Source organism: Erithacus rubecula (assembly GCF_903797595.1).
Source record: "Erithacus rubecula genome assembly, chromosome: 11".
Classification (NCBI taxonomy): Eukaryota; Metazoa; Chordata; class Aves; order Passeriformes; family Muscicapidae; genus Erithacus; species Erithacus rubecula.
In genome coordinates this window covers 15059443-15076481 of record NC_136663.1, presented here as the reverse complement: position 1 = coordinate 15076481, position 17039 = coordinate 15059443, and the positions used below count along the sequence as shown (strand labels likewise).

Genomic DNA, 17039 nt, shown 5'->3' with positions numbered 1-17039 from the left:
ACTGAAACATCAAGTATGAAATACATAGTTAGGATATCTGCCTGATCTTTCCAATACTGAGCAATCTTTGAAATGACCTATAAGATTTATCATGTTTGCCAGCTAGTTTGGGGAAGATGCTGAAGTGAGAGTATCACAGCTTCTACCTCAATTTGCCAGCTTTAAGAGCAGTCAGTTTTGCAGCTCTTAGTTGTTGGAGCCTGTTCATCTCCTGAAGGTCATTGGGGAGGCACAGTGTTGAAAATCTGAAGTCCAGTAAGGGAATGTTTAGAATTAGGTGAAGGAGAAGAATTTTAAAGATTATGAGTAGAAATCAGGTGCTTTGCATTTCATGAGTACATTCTACAAATGTTTTGTAAAAAGAGTGCTGGATTGTGAAATTGGATGCTGAGATCTGCTTGCCCGGCTCTGACAGGCAACTTTAAGTATTTAGATGAGTACATGGTGCACCAGTCAGTTGTTACAGCAGCTCAGTCTGGAATGTAAATTATACAGGCACACATTTTAATGGTTTAATGTATTAACAATAGTAAACTTAAATAGGTTTTAAGTTAAGGTATTTTCTCTGATCAGTCTGTCTTGTTTTTTATTCAGGTGTGCAAACAGATTTGGCTAGGCCTATTTGATGATAGATCATCAGCAATTCCAGACTTCAGGGATCCACAGAAAGTAAAGGAATTTCTACAAGAAAAATATGAAAAGAAAAGATGGTAAGATACCTTTACTGTTATAAAGATTGTCTATGATGGGAAGTGAAGATTTTGAATGTGCTCTTCAGACTAGATTACACAGCTCTGTGAAGTGAAATGATTTCTAAATTTTACGTAGAGCTCCTGTAGGAAGCAGAAGAACTAAACAATTTTCTCAGTGTTCATATTGGTGGAACAGAAATGGCTTAAGAGGATGTCAACAACTGTGTAAAGTAACAGTTTTGCACATTATTATTTCCGATCCTGTTTATTAGTATGGGAAAGACATGTTTTGTATTGAATAAGTGCTAAAAATATTGCTGACTTTAAATTATAGTCCATTTAAAAAAAAAGGACATGTTTAAAGAATGGGTACTTTACAAACTACTGATAGAATCTATTGCTGGATTGGGATTTCTGTAGCAAAGCTGGGATTTGCCAGTTTTCAACTTCAGACTTGCTTCTCACGTGAAAGTTGTAAAAACCATTGCTCTTTTTGAATGTAGGTATGTTCCTCCAGAGCAAGCAAAGGTGGTGGCATCAGTGCATGCATCCATATCGGGGTCTTCTGCCAGTAGTACAAGCAGCACACCTGAGGTGAAGCCACTCAAATCTCTCTTGGGAGAGGCTGCACCTGCACTGCACTTAAACAAGGGCACACCTAGCCAAGTGAGTAATGACTGCTGAGGTGCACAGAACTGTTCTGCAGTCTTTGTTTCTCTTTCAGTAGCACAAAAATTCTTGCAATAACAACTGCTGTGATCTATAGGAACTAATGTGGTCACTGTATTTTGTGTATTTTACTGAAGTACATACGTATTTGCAGATCTGGTGCTAAATGAAGTCTGTTTCTATTGACCAAATTGATTTTTCAGTGGTTATTTTCAGTACGCAGAGTTTTCCAGTGTGATAGGATTAATTGATTGTCTTTTGCATAAATACCACTACAGTTTGGACCTGATGTGTTGTATTTTCATTTTTTCTTTTTTTCGTTTTGAAAATAAGAAAATGACTGATGCTGTTAAACCACGAGATTAGCAGTGAATATGTGAATGAAAGCATGTCATATTTATTATTGCTTCCTTTGCATTCTCAAACTGTCTTAAGTGGCTTTCAAGGGGAGTCTCTATGCTGTAACGTCAACCAACACTGTGTACTCAGATTTTTGAAGGGAAGACTGTATGAAAACTGCCATCAGGATACAGGCAACTCTTGAATGGACCTCTTTCAACTCAAACAGTAGAAAATTGCAACTTCAATCCTTGCTATGAAATTATTAAATTTTTCTCTCCTTATACTGAATTCCAAAGATTTTTTCAGAATGTAGTGAATAACTGTTTTCCATCTTGTAAAATTAAGTTATATTGATTGTATTTGTACAGTATTTGCAATTTGAAATACAAAATCTGAAGTTTCTTATGATATATTGCTACTTTATTCTGGGTGCTATTAAACTCTGCAAATCTGCTGCAGAGTTCCTTTAAAAGCCAAAGTAATAGTATAAGTTGTCTTCCTCATACTATAGCAGGAAGGTGTGTGCTACATACAGCATCTTAAACTTCAGGAATAAATGCCTTGTTGAAGAAATAAGTCTTGCCTTCTTATGTTTTGTAAATGTCAGTTTGGTAAAACATCACCTTTTTGTACTAGCTAATTGAAATCTTGTTTGTAGTCTCCTGTTGTAGTTCGATCTCAAGGACAGCAGCAACAAGAAAAGAAACAATTTGACCTCCTCAGTGACCTTGGCTCAGATATCTTTGCTGCTGCTCCTCCTCAGTCCAATGCTACAGCGAATTTTGCTAATTTTGCACACTTCAACAGTCATACAGGTAGGTATTTGGACCACTCTATCTCTTTTAAATGTGCAAACTATAGTTTTAATTTTGATGGCTTTTGACTAAACTTCATGAGGTGTATGTAATCTCTGTGCCTTAGGAATGTTGTATTGCTCAAGATTTTTGAGGTCTTTATAAAGAAAGATTGAAGACATAAAGATTGACAATTCCACTTTTGGAAGTGGGAGTTGTTATAGCTATTCTCTAGGATATGTATGATTACACTGTTTCTGCCTACTACTAAGCTTCAGGTGTGTTTGAGGGAGAGAATGAGAGGATGAGTAATAAAATATTGGGAAAAGCTGATATTAGACCTTCAAGCTTCTTTCTGAAAATTATTAGGAAGAGCATTCATGAAGAGCAAGCAGATACAGAGACTTTAAAGGAGTTAAAATGTATTGATAATAGCTGCCAATTTCTCAAAAGAAAAACCAAGGCTTGCAGAGTTTAAAGAGTGATCTCTTTTGTGTGAGTGTCTGTTTGAAAGCTGAGTACTGCCCATGTGGGCAGTATTCTGTAGTTTCAGGAAGAATAAACAAGCCTTGAGCATATGTAGTGACTGAGGAAAGGGGATAGGCCTTGAATTCTTTGAGGATGACTTCAGTAAAGTATACTGAACCCTCAAGTTTTGTTTTTTTACAGCCAAAGACCAAGAGCCATAGAAGTGAATCCTAAAGACAAAGTCAGTTCTGTGGTCACTGAAGTTTGTTGTTGCTAGCTTGCCTTGTAGCTGTGGGAAAGTACCTTTGCCTGCCTGGTCTGAATGGGCTTTTCAGCTAGTTGTTCTGAGAGAAACTGTGATGCTGCTAAGCCACTCAGAATAAGAGATTTCTTGCAAATCAGTCCTGAAACTGTTAACAGCCAAGATAAAGTGTCATGGACAGGACTTAAGGTTCACACCTGAGGAACTGAGCAAAATACCAAGAATTTATCCAAATTAATGTTGTGAAGTAAATGGCTGAATTCAGTAACTTTTTTGCTGTAGTAAAATCCACGTTAAGCTTGTCTTGTGTGCAGTAAGTACCCGGTAGTGTTAGTAAAATGAATAACAAAATGTTGCAGACTCTTCCTTTGCAACACCAGGAGGGTTGATCAGTCTGCCAGCTTTGGCAAAAATGAGTTTGAAATGCTCATTAAGGAGCTGTATAAACATGTAATTTTTGTTAGCAATTACACACTGCAGTGGAGGATGGGGGAATTTGTGCTTTAGCCAGCACTACTTTCTCAAAGTTTATGGTCTGGTATTCTTGTTTTAGGGCTTGGGTTTAGCTGTGTGTATAAGGGATGGACTTTTTCCCTTTCCTGTACACGATACTAACTAAAGCAATCACTGAAGAGATCAGCAAACTTATGATCCTCCAGTATAACTTACTGAATGCAGCAGCTGCAACTTGTGCTGTAATCTGTGAAGTGTAGGTGTAGATCTTGAAAATTGTGCAGGAACTGTAATTTGTGATATATTTCTGCTTTCCAAGTTCTTTAATGCACTAAGCTGGTTCAGGATGTTGTTGCTTATTGAAGGGGAAACATAATGACCTTATGTTTACTGTCAGTATTTAATTTGCAAAGTTTTTTAATTTCTGCAAGGTCAAGATTTTGAAGATCTGATTTCAGATCAGATGACTGATCTGCCTGTAGCAATGACTGATTTGCCTGTAGTTTAGAGGTTGGTTATAGCAATAAGGATCCAACTTTTTGGCACATAGATTTCTTACAAACTAATGGAATAGATGATCTGCACAAAAGATTTTACAAAGGTGCAGTGACACAGCACAGCTCTATCACAGGTAACATGGAAGAAGAAGCTTTATCTGGAAAAAGCAAAATAGTATGAGAGTTATTTTATGGGGGGTTTTTTGTTGCTTTTTTTTTATTTTTACTTTGGATATATGTGGATTTTATTTTAGTTTTTTTCTGTTTTGCAGTGTTTCATGCCTTTATTGCATACCAGGTAGTGCAAACCTCACAGAAGAAACTGCAGATTGTAGGAGCAGCTGGCATTGCCATGACTGGTGTTGTCATCCCTGGCTGTAGCCAGCTGGCTTTTGTACTGCCTTGCTGGTCTGCAGTGTAAGGGCAGCTGTAAATCCATGGCAGTCTGCAAAGCCCTGCAGTTCCTAAACTTACTTTGGATTGTTCTTTTGGTTTTTTGTGTGGAGAACTGAATTGTGGAATTGGCAATCTATCTGTTGTCCTGATTCAGGAGAGTACAAGTCTTACCTGGTTTTTAACTTTGTGCCACATTTACAAAAGTTGAAACTTTACTGCATAAAATAAAACAAGGTTAATATCGGAATGCCCTGCTGAAGAGGCTTTGTAGCAATACTGTTTGAACATGGGCTTACTTGAAAGTCATCCTTTGTGTGTTAGCTGATGCTGTAAAATGAAGTGTTTTGTAAAGTAATACACTCCAGTTTTTAGTTTGGACCCAGAAGATATTTTATCTAAGATTCTTGACATAGTTTTCTGTTTGTGTGAGTGGTTAAAATGAATAATCTTGCCCTTATTCTAGGAGTGACATGTATATACTTAATCCTCTTTGGTCAACTAAACATCAGTCTCTTGTCTGTCCAATTGATGCATTAGGATCAATGTCTCCTAATTCTATCACTTCCATTTTAAGAGTAAATTTTTGATCTATTCCTATTGAAAAGCCACTGGTTTAAAAACCAAAACTACTGATTAGGGATTTGGAGTCTGTAAAATGCTATTTGAAGCAATACAGAGGATGCAATAGAAGTAATTTTTTCTCTTTGTCCACATTTTTTGCACATTTCAGAGGTGAAAGTTCTTTCTTTCACTTTGATTTTTTGATTTTTTTTTTTTTTTCCTCCTTGCTGACTCTCCTTCTGTGGTGGGTTGGCTTTGCCTGGTTCCAGGTGCCTACAGGGCTGTTTTCACTCTCCCATCAGCAGGGTTGGGGGAGAAGACAAAAAAGCTGATGAGTCAAGAGAAAGTAACTGGGCAAACCAGACTTGACTTAGTTTGACACTTAATAATAGAGTAGGATAGTATGAAAATAAAACCAGACACATCTTCATCCCTTCTTGTGAAGTGTAATTTCACTCCTGACCATTTTAGCTGCTCCTCATGAGGGGGCTGGGGAATGGGCCTTGAAGTTAAGTCGTAAGATTCCGTCTCTGTTGCTACTTCCTCCTGCTGTTCTCCTGCTCCATTGTGGGATCTCTCCCTTTTTCAAACTTCTCGGAGCATGTGAGCCCTTTCCATGGGTGTCAGTTCTTTGAGAACTGCTCCAGCATGGGCCCTGTCCATGGGGTGCTGTCCTTCAGGCAGGGTCATGACTCCTGTCAGAAAACCTGCTCCAGTGGGGCCTCGTCTCCAATAGCCACAGCTCCTGCCAGGAGCCTGCTCCAGCAGCAGCTTTCCATGAGCTCAAGCTTCCTCATGCCCTCCCTACCTGCTCTGGCATAGCTCTTCCACAGGCTGCAGTGTGAATGTGTTCCACCATGATCCTTCATGGGCTGCAGTGGGACAGCCTTCCTTACCATAGTCTTCTCCATGGGCTGGAGCATGTCCCTCCCTCCTTCTTAGCTGAACATGGTGTCTGCAGTGTTTTTTCTTGCATTTTCCTCACTCCTCTCTGCCACAGCTGCTGCACACTGGTTTTTAAACATCACAGTGCCCCAGCCAGCACTGCTGGTGGGCTTAGCTTTGGGCAGTGGTGGAGCAGTCTTGGTGCTGCAGCAGCTGTGCAGCCATGAGGGCAGTTTCTGTTCTCTCCTCACAGGGAGCACCATGGCTGCTCCCTGCTGCCAAAACCATGCTCTTTAGCCTGATGCTTATGCACACAGTTTATTAAATGTGGTATCGAGTCCAGCCAAACCTTGCCTCTCTCCCTGTGTAATGGACAGACATTTTCCTGCTAATTTAGGTTAGCAGCATTGTGGAGTACAGTAGTTTGTATTAAAATGTCCTTTTAGTTTGTAAATCTGTAGTGCAGATTCTCTTGAATAGAAATTAAGCAATAATAGAAATAATACAACTTTTAATTATCACTATCGGACTATTAAGTTACAGTACTTCAGGAATCAGCATAATTTACACTCTTGGTATATACTTAATCTGTAAAATCTCTCCAGAATAAACAAATTCTAACCTAAATATATAATGTATTGCCATCTGTTATTCCAGAAGGTGTTTTGTGAGCTTTCTTTAGATAGTAACTGAAGTTATCTTTATAAAAAGGTTTGGTTTGCATTTGATTAAAAACATTTTTTTCTTTCTTGCTTGTAATAGAGTTTAAGGGCTTTTGTGGATCTTACCAGTTAGGCATGCAATTCCTGTTGAATCTGTAGATGCTTGAATGTCCAGCTGGTCAAAATTAAATTAGAGTTAACTTCTATTTTCTCCTATATATGGCACGAATGGAGTGTGAAAAATGAAATTCTGTTAGAAATTTCCTTGTTTTTTATTTTGTAGATACACTCTATGAATGCTGTCTTCTTGCCATTAGTATTCATTTTCTGTATTTCTCTACTCTGATATAGTTGGTTTTTTTTTTAGAATTTTCCAATTAAATGAAATTTTTAAACCTAGCCAAAAGTATTCAAGTTTTGCCAACCAAAATTCACCTGAGGAAGAAGTACTTGGTATATGAGGAATTGGAATTTGCCAGTGTGTTACAAGAATACCTTCTAATTTTTATTCACAAATAAAAATTTCACAAAGAAATGTTTCATTAACCCACAAGTTCTAGTTTTGGAAACTAGGTATTTTCTACTTTATGGCTGTTTTTTCCTGAGCAGCCAGCACAGCAAACAATTAGGGTTAAGCTGAAGTGGATTCCACTGGGTTATGCAGTTGTGAGTAGGAGCTTGTGTGAGAAGGACAGTAGTAGCATGAACTGTGAACAGCTCTGTGAAGGTAATTTATGAAAGCTTGTTCAAAGACAACTTTCACTTGTAGAGTAATGTGTAATTTTCTTCATGTCAAAAGCAGCACATGGTAGGACATAACCCTTGGAGGCTGTCATGACCATGAATTCAGTTAATACGTCTGTTTTTGTGTTTATTTCCCATATCCATTAACATGTTTTGTTCCTTTGCGATTTACAGCGCAGAACTCTGCCAATGCAGGTTTTGCAAACTTTGATGCATTTGGACAGTCTAGTGGCTCGAGTAATTTTGGAGGTTTCCCCACAGCAAGTCAGTCTCCTTTTCAGCCCCAAAATACAGGTAGAACTCCTAGCACTTTTGATAAATACTTAATTGAAATAATCCTTACCTTTATGTTGGAAGGTACTGAAGTTGAGTTTTTCTTGCATCTGCCTGCTTTAATGCGATCAAGCCATCTGAAGCTCTGGGGAAACTCAAAATGAATTCCTTGTGTTTGGTGTTGATTTTTTTTTTTCCCCCCTAATGCTACTCAGAAGTCTGATTTATGGCACTGTGTTTGTTAGCTCTACACTTGAAATATGAAAATAATAAACTCTACTGCTTTTAATAAGTATTTAATTGACTCTGCCTTCTAAGAGAAGCACTTCAGTAGATCCAAAAGGATGTCACAGTACCAAACAAGTGTGTGTCTATGCAGATGTATAGCATATGCACACACTTCAGAATGTTTGACTTCATGTGTAGAGCCTATTGCTAAGATTTATTTTGCTTTCCTTTAATTTGATCATGCTTTAGAACTTCTGCTTGAGTTTACACTTGCTGTTTGTCTAGATCTTTGGCTGACTGACTTTCTTTTCCTTTTTTTTTTCTTTTGAGTGTGGTGTTGTTTTAAACTTTTTTTTCAAATTTTCTTTCTCCCTTCTTATGTTAACTTTAACCCACACACAATTTCTGGCTGTCCAGCGTTCAGAACGCTTTCATCTAGCTGCAGTTTTGGTGAATTTACTTCAGCTTTTCCTCTTCAGGCTGTACACAGTAAGTTCCACGCAGTGGAAAACTCAGCTTGCTTCATTTTATGCCATTGTAGTATAGCATTTCCATTCCTACTGTTGCATATGTTTCAACTTGTTGCTTATGCTTTTAGAAAATTGTGTTTCTGTTTTAGAAAGTTCTGTAGTATGAGTGGAATCATCAGCCAACTGTTATAAAATGTGATACACTTAATGAAACAACTCATTTAGATTTAAGTATGTGCCTAGATTAAATTTTCTGGACAATGAAGAGATGGAAGTTTATGGTGTCATACTTGATCTGAAGTTCAGTTGTGTGGACCCATATCAGATTTCTAAAATTTATTTACGTATCACTGATGTCAGTAGAGATTTGTTATAGAAGAGATGTGTTATGTCTTCCCCCAGCCTCTTTCCTGATTGGATGCAGTCTAAAACTCTTGAGAACAGAGAACCAAACTCTCTAAACTGGGCATGAAGTCATACAACTTTTGGACTTCCAGGCACCTTTTTTTTTGCTTAGGATGATGGCTGACATCTGAAATGACTAAACATTGAACCACTAAATAAGTGCAAATAGTAGCTGTTTGTTAGCCACATGTGGGAGGGAAATGAAGCTTCTGTATTTTGAATATTAAAGATTAAGACAAATACATTTTTTTCTAGGAAGCTTTTATTATTGAAATTACTCTTAACAGCTAAAAATAGCATATAGTTTTCAGGATCAGATTATAACAGTGATTTAAAGTGTATAAAGTTTGAAGTTTGGGGTGTTTATGCCTGATATGCAGTCCAAATAATATATTATACTTTTTTTTCTGATGGCCCACTGAACTTTAAGGAAATGGGAAAGAGCCTTAAATGTGTAGGATGGGCAGGCAGACACGTTGCCTCACACAACCACAAAGGGAGGGTTATTGTGCCATCAGTTACAGTTGGAGAGACTTTCTAACTTTAGAGGATTGATCATGTTTAACTTAATTTGTTACAGGTGGAAGTGCTGGATCAGTGAATGCTAATTTTGCTCACTTTGATAACTTCCCCAAATCCTCCAGTGCTGATTTTGGATCCTTCAATGCTTCTCAGAGCAACGCCACAGCAACTGCAGCCAGTAAAGCTGCAGTGAATAAACTGAATCTTCAGTCAGCTGACAAATATGCAGCTCTTGCTAATTTAGATAATATCTTCAGTGCAGGGCAAGGTATTAAACTTTATTGTTTACCATGGTTATTCTATATGTGTATAGTTACCATAAGGATGACTGTGATTGTCAAAGTACTGTAACTGTACTTCAAAATTTCTCTAAGTGATGAGTAGAATTTTTTATCTATGTACCCTTAATGTGCAAGATGTAAGTTTTAAAATGTTGTTCCAAAAGGATGCCATTAGAAGACTGCTTGTAGGGAACCCATTTCCCATCGAGATGACTAATTCTAAATTAAAATATCTAAATAATGATTACTTCAATAATGAAAACATATAAAAATACAACTATATATTTTATATTTTACTAAAACCTATAGCGGATGCTCTGGAATGGAGTGCTGCAGCTGTTGCAAAGGGCTGCCAGAGCAGCTTTCTTATCTCTCTGCCACAAAATCATTTGGCTTTAGTTTTCCATAAAATAGTAGCAGTGATATTTGGATTTAGTTGATAGTAAATCAGGGAGAAAAAGATAGTTATTCTGTTACTCAAATGTGGTTCTTCTTGAATGATGTGTTAAAACCTTCATTCGTTTGTACTGCAGAGGTTTGTTCTGAAATGGATTTTTTGAGGTTAGGTGTTCTGTTCATTTTCTAGTTGAGGATGAATGGATTATTTTTCTAGGAAAACAAAAGCTTTTTGGGCCTGCAGAGTACCTATAGAGGTAGGATGTTTTTCTAATAGCTAATGGCTTGTTAAACACTTTTTCCTCTTTGCCCTAGTGCATATATAATTTTTAAGTCTGCAACCATCTGTGAATTTTCATTCAGTTCTCAATATCAGCAGGACAGAAAGTGAAACCATCTTCAGTATGTTTAATCTTTCTTTCTTTCTAGGTGGGAGTGAGCAGGGAAGTGGCTTCAGCACAGCAGTGTCCTCAGCAGGCCCTGCACTGTCAGCCCCCAACCAGTCAAGTGCATCTTCAGACAAGTACGCGGCGCTGGCAGAGCTGGACAGCGTGTTCAGCTCCACAGCCACCTCCAGCAGCGCCTACACTGCCACCAGTAACGTCAGCAGGTACTGCCCAGGGCCACGCAGGGCCACTGCCTGCAGCACAGCACACAAGAGCTTCAGGTTGTTTCTCAGTTCTGGTTGTTCTTATGTAAGCAGGGAAGCATTGAATGAGGTTAGAGGTACTACTGGAACTGCATCTCTTGATTTAAATAATGGCAGTACTGAGGGGTAGCATGCTCTAGGAATATTGACAGTGGGCTGTTCTCTGTACCTTTCTAGTCATGACATGCTAAACCTGCTAGATGGTAGCATTTTGCTCTGCAGAGTACTTGCATATATACTCAAAATCACAGGATCATGCCTGAAAAAAGAAATCAGATATTTTTAATGTAAATGGTGCCACCCATTTATTTTCTAGATCACTGAAGTAATAAATACCAAACACCTGTTAGGGGCTTGGTATTGCAAGTGCTCTTAAGGCTTCTGCTTTGCAACCTTTATGCTGTTGGCCTTAGTTCAATATTCCTTTTCCTGCTGTTGGTGGAGACGACTGTCCATTGCTCAGCACTAGTGAGAGTGTCTGGCCCTGGCATCAGAGAGGTACATTGCAGTCTGCAAACTGCACAGAAGTGTTCATCCTCTTTCTTTTACATGCCAGCAGTAACTGTAAATTGTGTTTAATAATTAAACAATTCTGACTTCACTGAATGAATTGTATAATTTTTTCCAGCAATGCTTTTGGAACAGTACCTGTGGCTGCTACTGCTCAGACACAGCCTGCATCTTCAAGCGTGCCTGCTCCATTTGGAGGTATGGAAATGTTACTAACACCCTTTGGGGACTGTAAGCAAGCAATCTACTAATTTTTACTAGATAATGCTCTACTTTGGTACCACTAATACTGAAGCTAATGAAGGTACTGTTAAAGAGAAAGTACTCCTGTCAAAAAACCTGTATTTTTAATGTATCTTCTTATAAATTCCTAATTTTTCATCTAATTTTAGGTATTTATGTGTCTTTGTATAAAAGCTGCATAAACTTCCTGTGAATCAGGCTGGCTGTTAGAGAAACACTTACTTAATAGAATGTCTTTTGTCTTTCAGCAACACCTTCCACAAATCCATTTGTAGCTGCCCCTGTTGCCCCAGTGGCACCTTCAACAAATCCATTCCAGACCAATAGCCGAGGAGCAACAGGTTAGGAAAAAATACATTGAGTGTTTGAGAAACTTTCTTTAAAAAATTGCAGTGATTATTTTTTTTTTTTTCCCATAAACATATAATTTCTTTCTTAAAGATTTTCTGTATTACCTGTCCCTAGTCTATTTGACGTGTTTTGTGTTTGCTCAGTGTTGAGGTGCAATTCTAGGATTTCAAATGGTAGCCATGAAAAATCTGTTGGAGTCTACCTGTTTGTAGTCAATGTATCGCCAGCTGGATTCCTTCCAAGACTATAACCTTGGCTTTAGAGCATGCTTTATAGCAGGTAGCCCTGAAATCGGGGATCTTGAAAGTGCTTCTTTTTATTTTCTTTCTTTATTTCGAAGTATGGAAAGCTCTCAAAACCAAAGAGCTGGAGCCAGAGCCAGTGAAACCAAGGTTCTTGGGATTTTAGCTCCTCACCAGTCCAGTTATTCAGTACATTGGTGTCTCTTTTTAAAGCATATGTTTAATTTTTGCATTAATTTTTTATATTAATTTTCTGTGGGATGATTCTATAGAATCATAATTCCATGGGAAAAACTTAATCACTTTTTAAGAAAGCAAACTTGTACTCCTTTGAAACTATGAACTTGGATTTAGATGGCTGCTAGGTTATGCTGATTTTCCTCTCCAGAGCAACTGCTAAATTTTGACACTTTTATCTGTTAAGCTGGACTTCAGCAAGTTAAAATCTGTTGATGTGTGCATTTTGACATTGAGTTGTGGTTTGCTCAATGACTTAGGTAGGCTGAGTTAAAAACTGATTTGATAAATTTGTGTCCTCTGCTGAAATTAATTGTTTTCAGTCCTTTTTGAGATATTATGCAGCTAAAATTGTTCAGATATTTAATGCCCAATTTTATTTTGATCCCATTTCTAGATGGGCTGTTTTGGATCATTGTTAAGAATTTGTAGTCTCTTTAGATAAATTTCTTTGAATATGGCACCTCTATCCTTCTATTCAGCTGTCCCAGCTTGCTGAGGTTCCAAGCCTTTGGCAGCATCCTGATGTTCCATACTAGGTGACAGAGATAATGTCTATAAGTAAAGATAATCTTCAACCCTTTTCAGTGTAAGGTGTAAACTAAGGGCTTGTCCTTTTATGTATTCTTCCTGCATGAACTTTGCTATTTCGTACATTGGGGATCTGTTTTGTAGAGCTTATTTCTGATGGTTTTCTAATACTAATCTATTGCTGGTCATGCTATTGATGAACTGTTTGGTATACATATGTGTATCTATTTCTCTCTATATATATAACTAAGAAATGACTGTTCAAGAGTGTATAAATGATTTGACATTGTCTGGTCTCTTTGTGGCTTCCATAAGGCCTCTCAGGAGCAATGCACTCTCACATATTTCCTCAGGCTCATTTTGGTAGGTGGCCACATTTGGTATCAAGTTTCTTGTGGCTAATTGTTCTTGCTTGTAAAAGCTTATTGACAGCTATCTGGTTCTCTGCACAAAGAATTGTAGAAGACTTCTTAAAAATGGAGTGGGTGTGTATATTTGGCAACTGGGAGGGAGAGAAGAGTATACATAGATAACCTGTTGAGCAACCAAAACAAAACCATTATCAATACCCTCCATGGTCACCATATAGTGCTATTGAGTGATTGTTGAAGTTTCTGCCAACAGTAGTTTGATTCCTTTTGGGATATCCCGAGTCCCCTGCTGATTTGTTGTGCTTCTGTTTGCAGTTTTAGCCAAGTTTGCTAGAGTAGCTGCTCTGCTCACTGTAACTTGAAAACAGTGTTGGTACGTTAGTTTTGCGTGCACTTGTCAACAGTTTGTTTGTGTGATGTCTTGCCCTTGAATACTTTTGGAGTAAATATTTCAACTGATAATTAAGCTATATTCATTAAATTAATTTTAATAGCTTTTTTAAACAGTTGAGCTTGCATAAAATGTAGCTTGTAGTATTTCAAAAGAAAAGTCCTGTTTAACTAGCATAGAATACCTGGTGTCTGTATTTGTACCAAAAATCTTGCTGTACACTTATCTTTTCAAGAATAACTCCCAAAAGACTGAATAATGGTTTTGTTATTACAGTTTTGCACCTAATGTGCTCCTTTTTATTTGCTGAAGGCATGGGAAAATGCTTATGAGCTATGTGTTCTTTACTTGAAATGTTCAGCAGAGAATCAGATGAAAAGTTTTGGGCTCTTTTTGTTTTAAGTTCTACCTCAACAGTATGAGAGTTTGCAACAGGAACTTTGTGTGCAAATAATGTGCATGGTGAGAATTTCCTTAAAGACATTAAAGATGGGATGAAAAAAGGGGATGCATGTATCCCTTTGATTTGGCTGGTTGTTTTTTGTTTATAACCTCCTGTAGTGCAGCTTGAAGTAGGAAAATCCTTTCATGCTTTTCTCAGAAGGAGAAAACAGAGGGGCTTAGGCTGCCTGAATCTGCTTGCTTCTTACATGTATGGACTTCTCCCAGAAAAACTGTGGGGGAAATATATGGTAACACTAAGAACAAAAAATAATTTCCTCTTTAGAAAGTGTATCTGAATGTACTCGATCTACTAAATTTTAAATAATGCCATTCATAAATGTAAAAGCAAATTATGCACGCAGTTGGTGGTGATTGAAGGGAACAATCTGTTCAGTGGGTGTAGAACTTGACCAAATTTTTGTCCAGTCACAGAGAGCATTAGAAGATTTTTAACATGGCCTTATAGTGATTTGTTTCATAAAAAAAGGTGAATTCTTGCAAATAATTGTGTGTTATTTTTTGCCTACCAGCAGCAACATTTGGTACTGCATCCATGAGCATGCCGGCAGGATTTGGAACTCCTGCCTCCTACAGTCTTCCTACTAGTTATAGTGGCAACTTCCAGCAGCCCACGTTCCCAACCCAGGCAGCTTTCCCTCAACAGACTGCTTTTGCTCAGCAGCCAAATGGTAGGTCTGCATGTTTTAGATAACCTTGTCTAAATCAGAAACGTGGCGAAAATGGTCTGTCTATAAGTTGGCAATAATGGGTGGATATTTATTTCTACACGAACTTGATAGTAATGTTGATGAGGAGTTCCCACACTATTTTGGCTCTGTAATTGAGTCTTCTGACTTGGCTGTTTGCAGTTGTGCAATGATCAAACTGAAATTTTACCAAAATCTCATACTAAAATAGTAAGTATTTCAAGGCTTAAAGGGGTTTTAGGCAAAAAGGGCTGTTTTGGCATGTCTGCAACACATTATTACTCTTTCTCTAATTTCATAGAACATAGGCAAGAAAAAATTGGGAAGCATTTTCTCCCTGAATTTATATGATATCATGAGATTGAAAAACTTGCTTGTGTAGAAATTGGCAATTGATGAGTTATGAACAAATTGAAAATGAAGAAAAAGCTCAGGCACAGTGTTTTACACTTACATATCTGATCATGTTTTTAAGTAGGATGTGTCCTGCTGATTCTGCAGTTCAAACTTACACTTGATTTTGGCTGGGAGCAGCAACAAGGAACTGCTTGAACATTGTTTACTAGCATTAATTTATTTTTTACTTTTCTTTCCAAGGAGCAGGTTTTGCTACATTTGGGCAAGCAAAGCCTGTAGTAACTCCTTTTGGACAAGTTGCAGCTGTTGGAGTATCTAGTAATCCTTTTATGGTGAGTTGTTGCACGTCAATGACATCTGTATGTCCAAGGAAGAATAGTCTGTAACACTTGATTTAGAGATACACAAAGATTTGGGGGTTTTCTTGCCTTTTAATAAGGGAAGGCAGCATGTGACTCTCTGAACTACAGCTCACTATTCTGATGATATGCAGTTTGTAAGAATGTTCAGATCAAAACAGAGGTACTTTCATGTACATTCTCACAGTTGTGTAATTCCAGAGAAGCAGCAAAAAGCAGATTGCAATATAAAACAGAAGTATTCCCCAGCAGGTTATTTTTTTTAATATGTTCTGCATTTATGATTTACAATATGGGCAAAAATCTTAAATACTTGCCTTATTTTTCTTTGTTCCTTTTCCCCCAGGCTGGTGCACCAACAGGACAATTTCCAACAGGAAGCTCATCAACCAATCCTTTCTTATAGCCTTATAGACACTTTACCCAAAAGAACTCTTATGTGGTCACATAACATCTCTGCGCCTCTTGCACTGTTGTCTTGTTTCACTGATATTAGCTTTAAACACAAAAGAAGTCTTTAAGAAGTAAAAATAAAAGCCTGCATTGTGTACCTTTAAAAAATTTCAAAAAGACAAAAAAACACCCGACACAAAAAACAAGAAAACCAACCCCCCCACCAGGTAATAACGTGCAAAACAGAGGGCTGTGGTAACATCCTTGGACCTGTGAAGTGGCAGGTAAAAAGTAGCGGTATCATGTGTATTAAAATTGGCTAATAAGTTATTGCAGATACCACACTCATTATGCTGCAGTACTGTACATATTTTTCTTAGAAAATAGCTATTTGTGCATATCAGTATTTGTAACTTTAACACATTGTTATGTGAAAAATGTTACTGGGGAATAGATCAGCCACTTTAAGGTGCTGTTGTATCTCTTGGAATGAATGAGCTGCATCATTTTAACCATTGGTATTGGAAGTCACGAAGTTAAATTGAAGGTTTGTTCATTTCTCAAAATGTTTTCCTTTCCTAAGAGCTCTTCTATTTATACATGCCTAAATCTCTAATGTTAGAGGGATACCTGTCTGCATAATAAAGCTGATCATGTTTTGCTACAGTTTGCAGGTGAAAAAATAAATATTAGAAAAAAAACTGTGTAGCATTATTTCTGTGCAGTAACATTTACTGGATGAAAATGTACACACTGTCTTGTACACAGGTGAGGTGTCCAAAGCAATGTGTTTAAAGGTGAGTTAAGCTTAAAATTTTCACATTCCTCACTTGGATATGTTTGTGTCCTTATGATGAAGGTTGCTGTTCTAGTTCAAATGAAGTTCCATGGGAGAGTGTTGGGTGAGGTTTGGATTGTTTGCATAGGGTATCTGTCATGAAGCACACTGGAAGCACTGTGAAGGGTAGTTGTGGAGAGAAGATTTGCAGCAACAGACACCTTATTCTGGGTAACTAATGACAGCTCTGAACAAGCCGTAGTTGTGGTCTGAACAGAGTGCATAACAGCAGGGCAAGGGACCACAGATGTAATAGCTCTCTCTTTATTGAAAACTGATGCATATCAGTTAGAGCTCCTGTGGAATATTAAATTTGTCTTTTTTTTTTTTTTAATTTACAGAAATATTTCCTGCCATACTAGAGTGAAATTTGTAGCGGGAAAAATGTCTGGCTTGTCTTCCTCTGTAACAATGGG

At 37.7% G+C, this 17039-nt stretch overlaps 1 protein-coding gene across 10 annotated transcripts in view; it reads left to right on the top strand.

Moving 5' to 3' along the window:
* AGFG1 (ArfGAP with FG repeats 1) overlaps positions 1-16499 on the top strand; it is a 34809-nt gene extending 18310 nt beyond the window's left edge. For 2 of the 10 annotated variants that reach the window (XM_079315605.1, XM_079315613.1), the window contains exons 3-15: positions 595-710; positions 1196-1358; positions 2362-2518; positions 7600-7719; positions 8344-8415; positions 9382-9591; positions 10430-10610; positions 11278-11357; positions 11651-11743; positions 13079-13126; positions 14500-14658; positions 15274-15365; positions 15739-16499. In XM_079315605.1, the coding sequence (XP_079171731.1) occupies positions 595-710; positions 1196-1358; positions 2362-2518; positions 7600-7719; positions 8344-8415; positions 9382-9591; positions 10430-10610; positions 11278-11357; positions 11651-11743; positions 13079-13126; positions 14500-14658; positions 15274-15365; positions 15739-15798 (1551 nt within the window). In that variant the 3' untranslated portion in view covers positions 15799-16499. The remainder of the gene's footprint in view (positions 1-594; positions 711-1195; positions 1359-2361; positions 2519-7599; positions 7720-8343; positions 8416-9381; positions 9592-10429; positions 10611-11277; positions 11358-11650; positions 11744-13078; positions 13127-14499; positions 14659-15273; positions 15366-15738) is intronic. The other 8 variants (XM_079315609.1, XM_079315606.1, XM_079315611.1 and 5 more) reach the window with 7 other exon arrangements.
* The last annotated feature ends 540 nt before the right edge of the window (positions 16500-17039 follow it).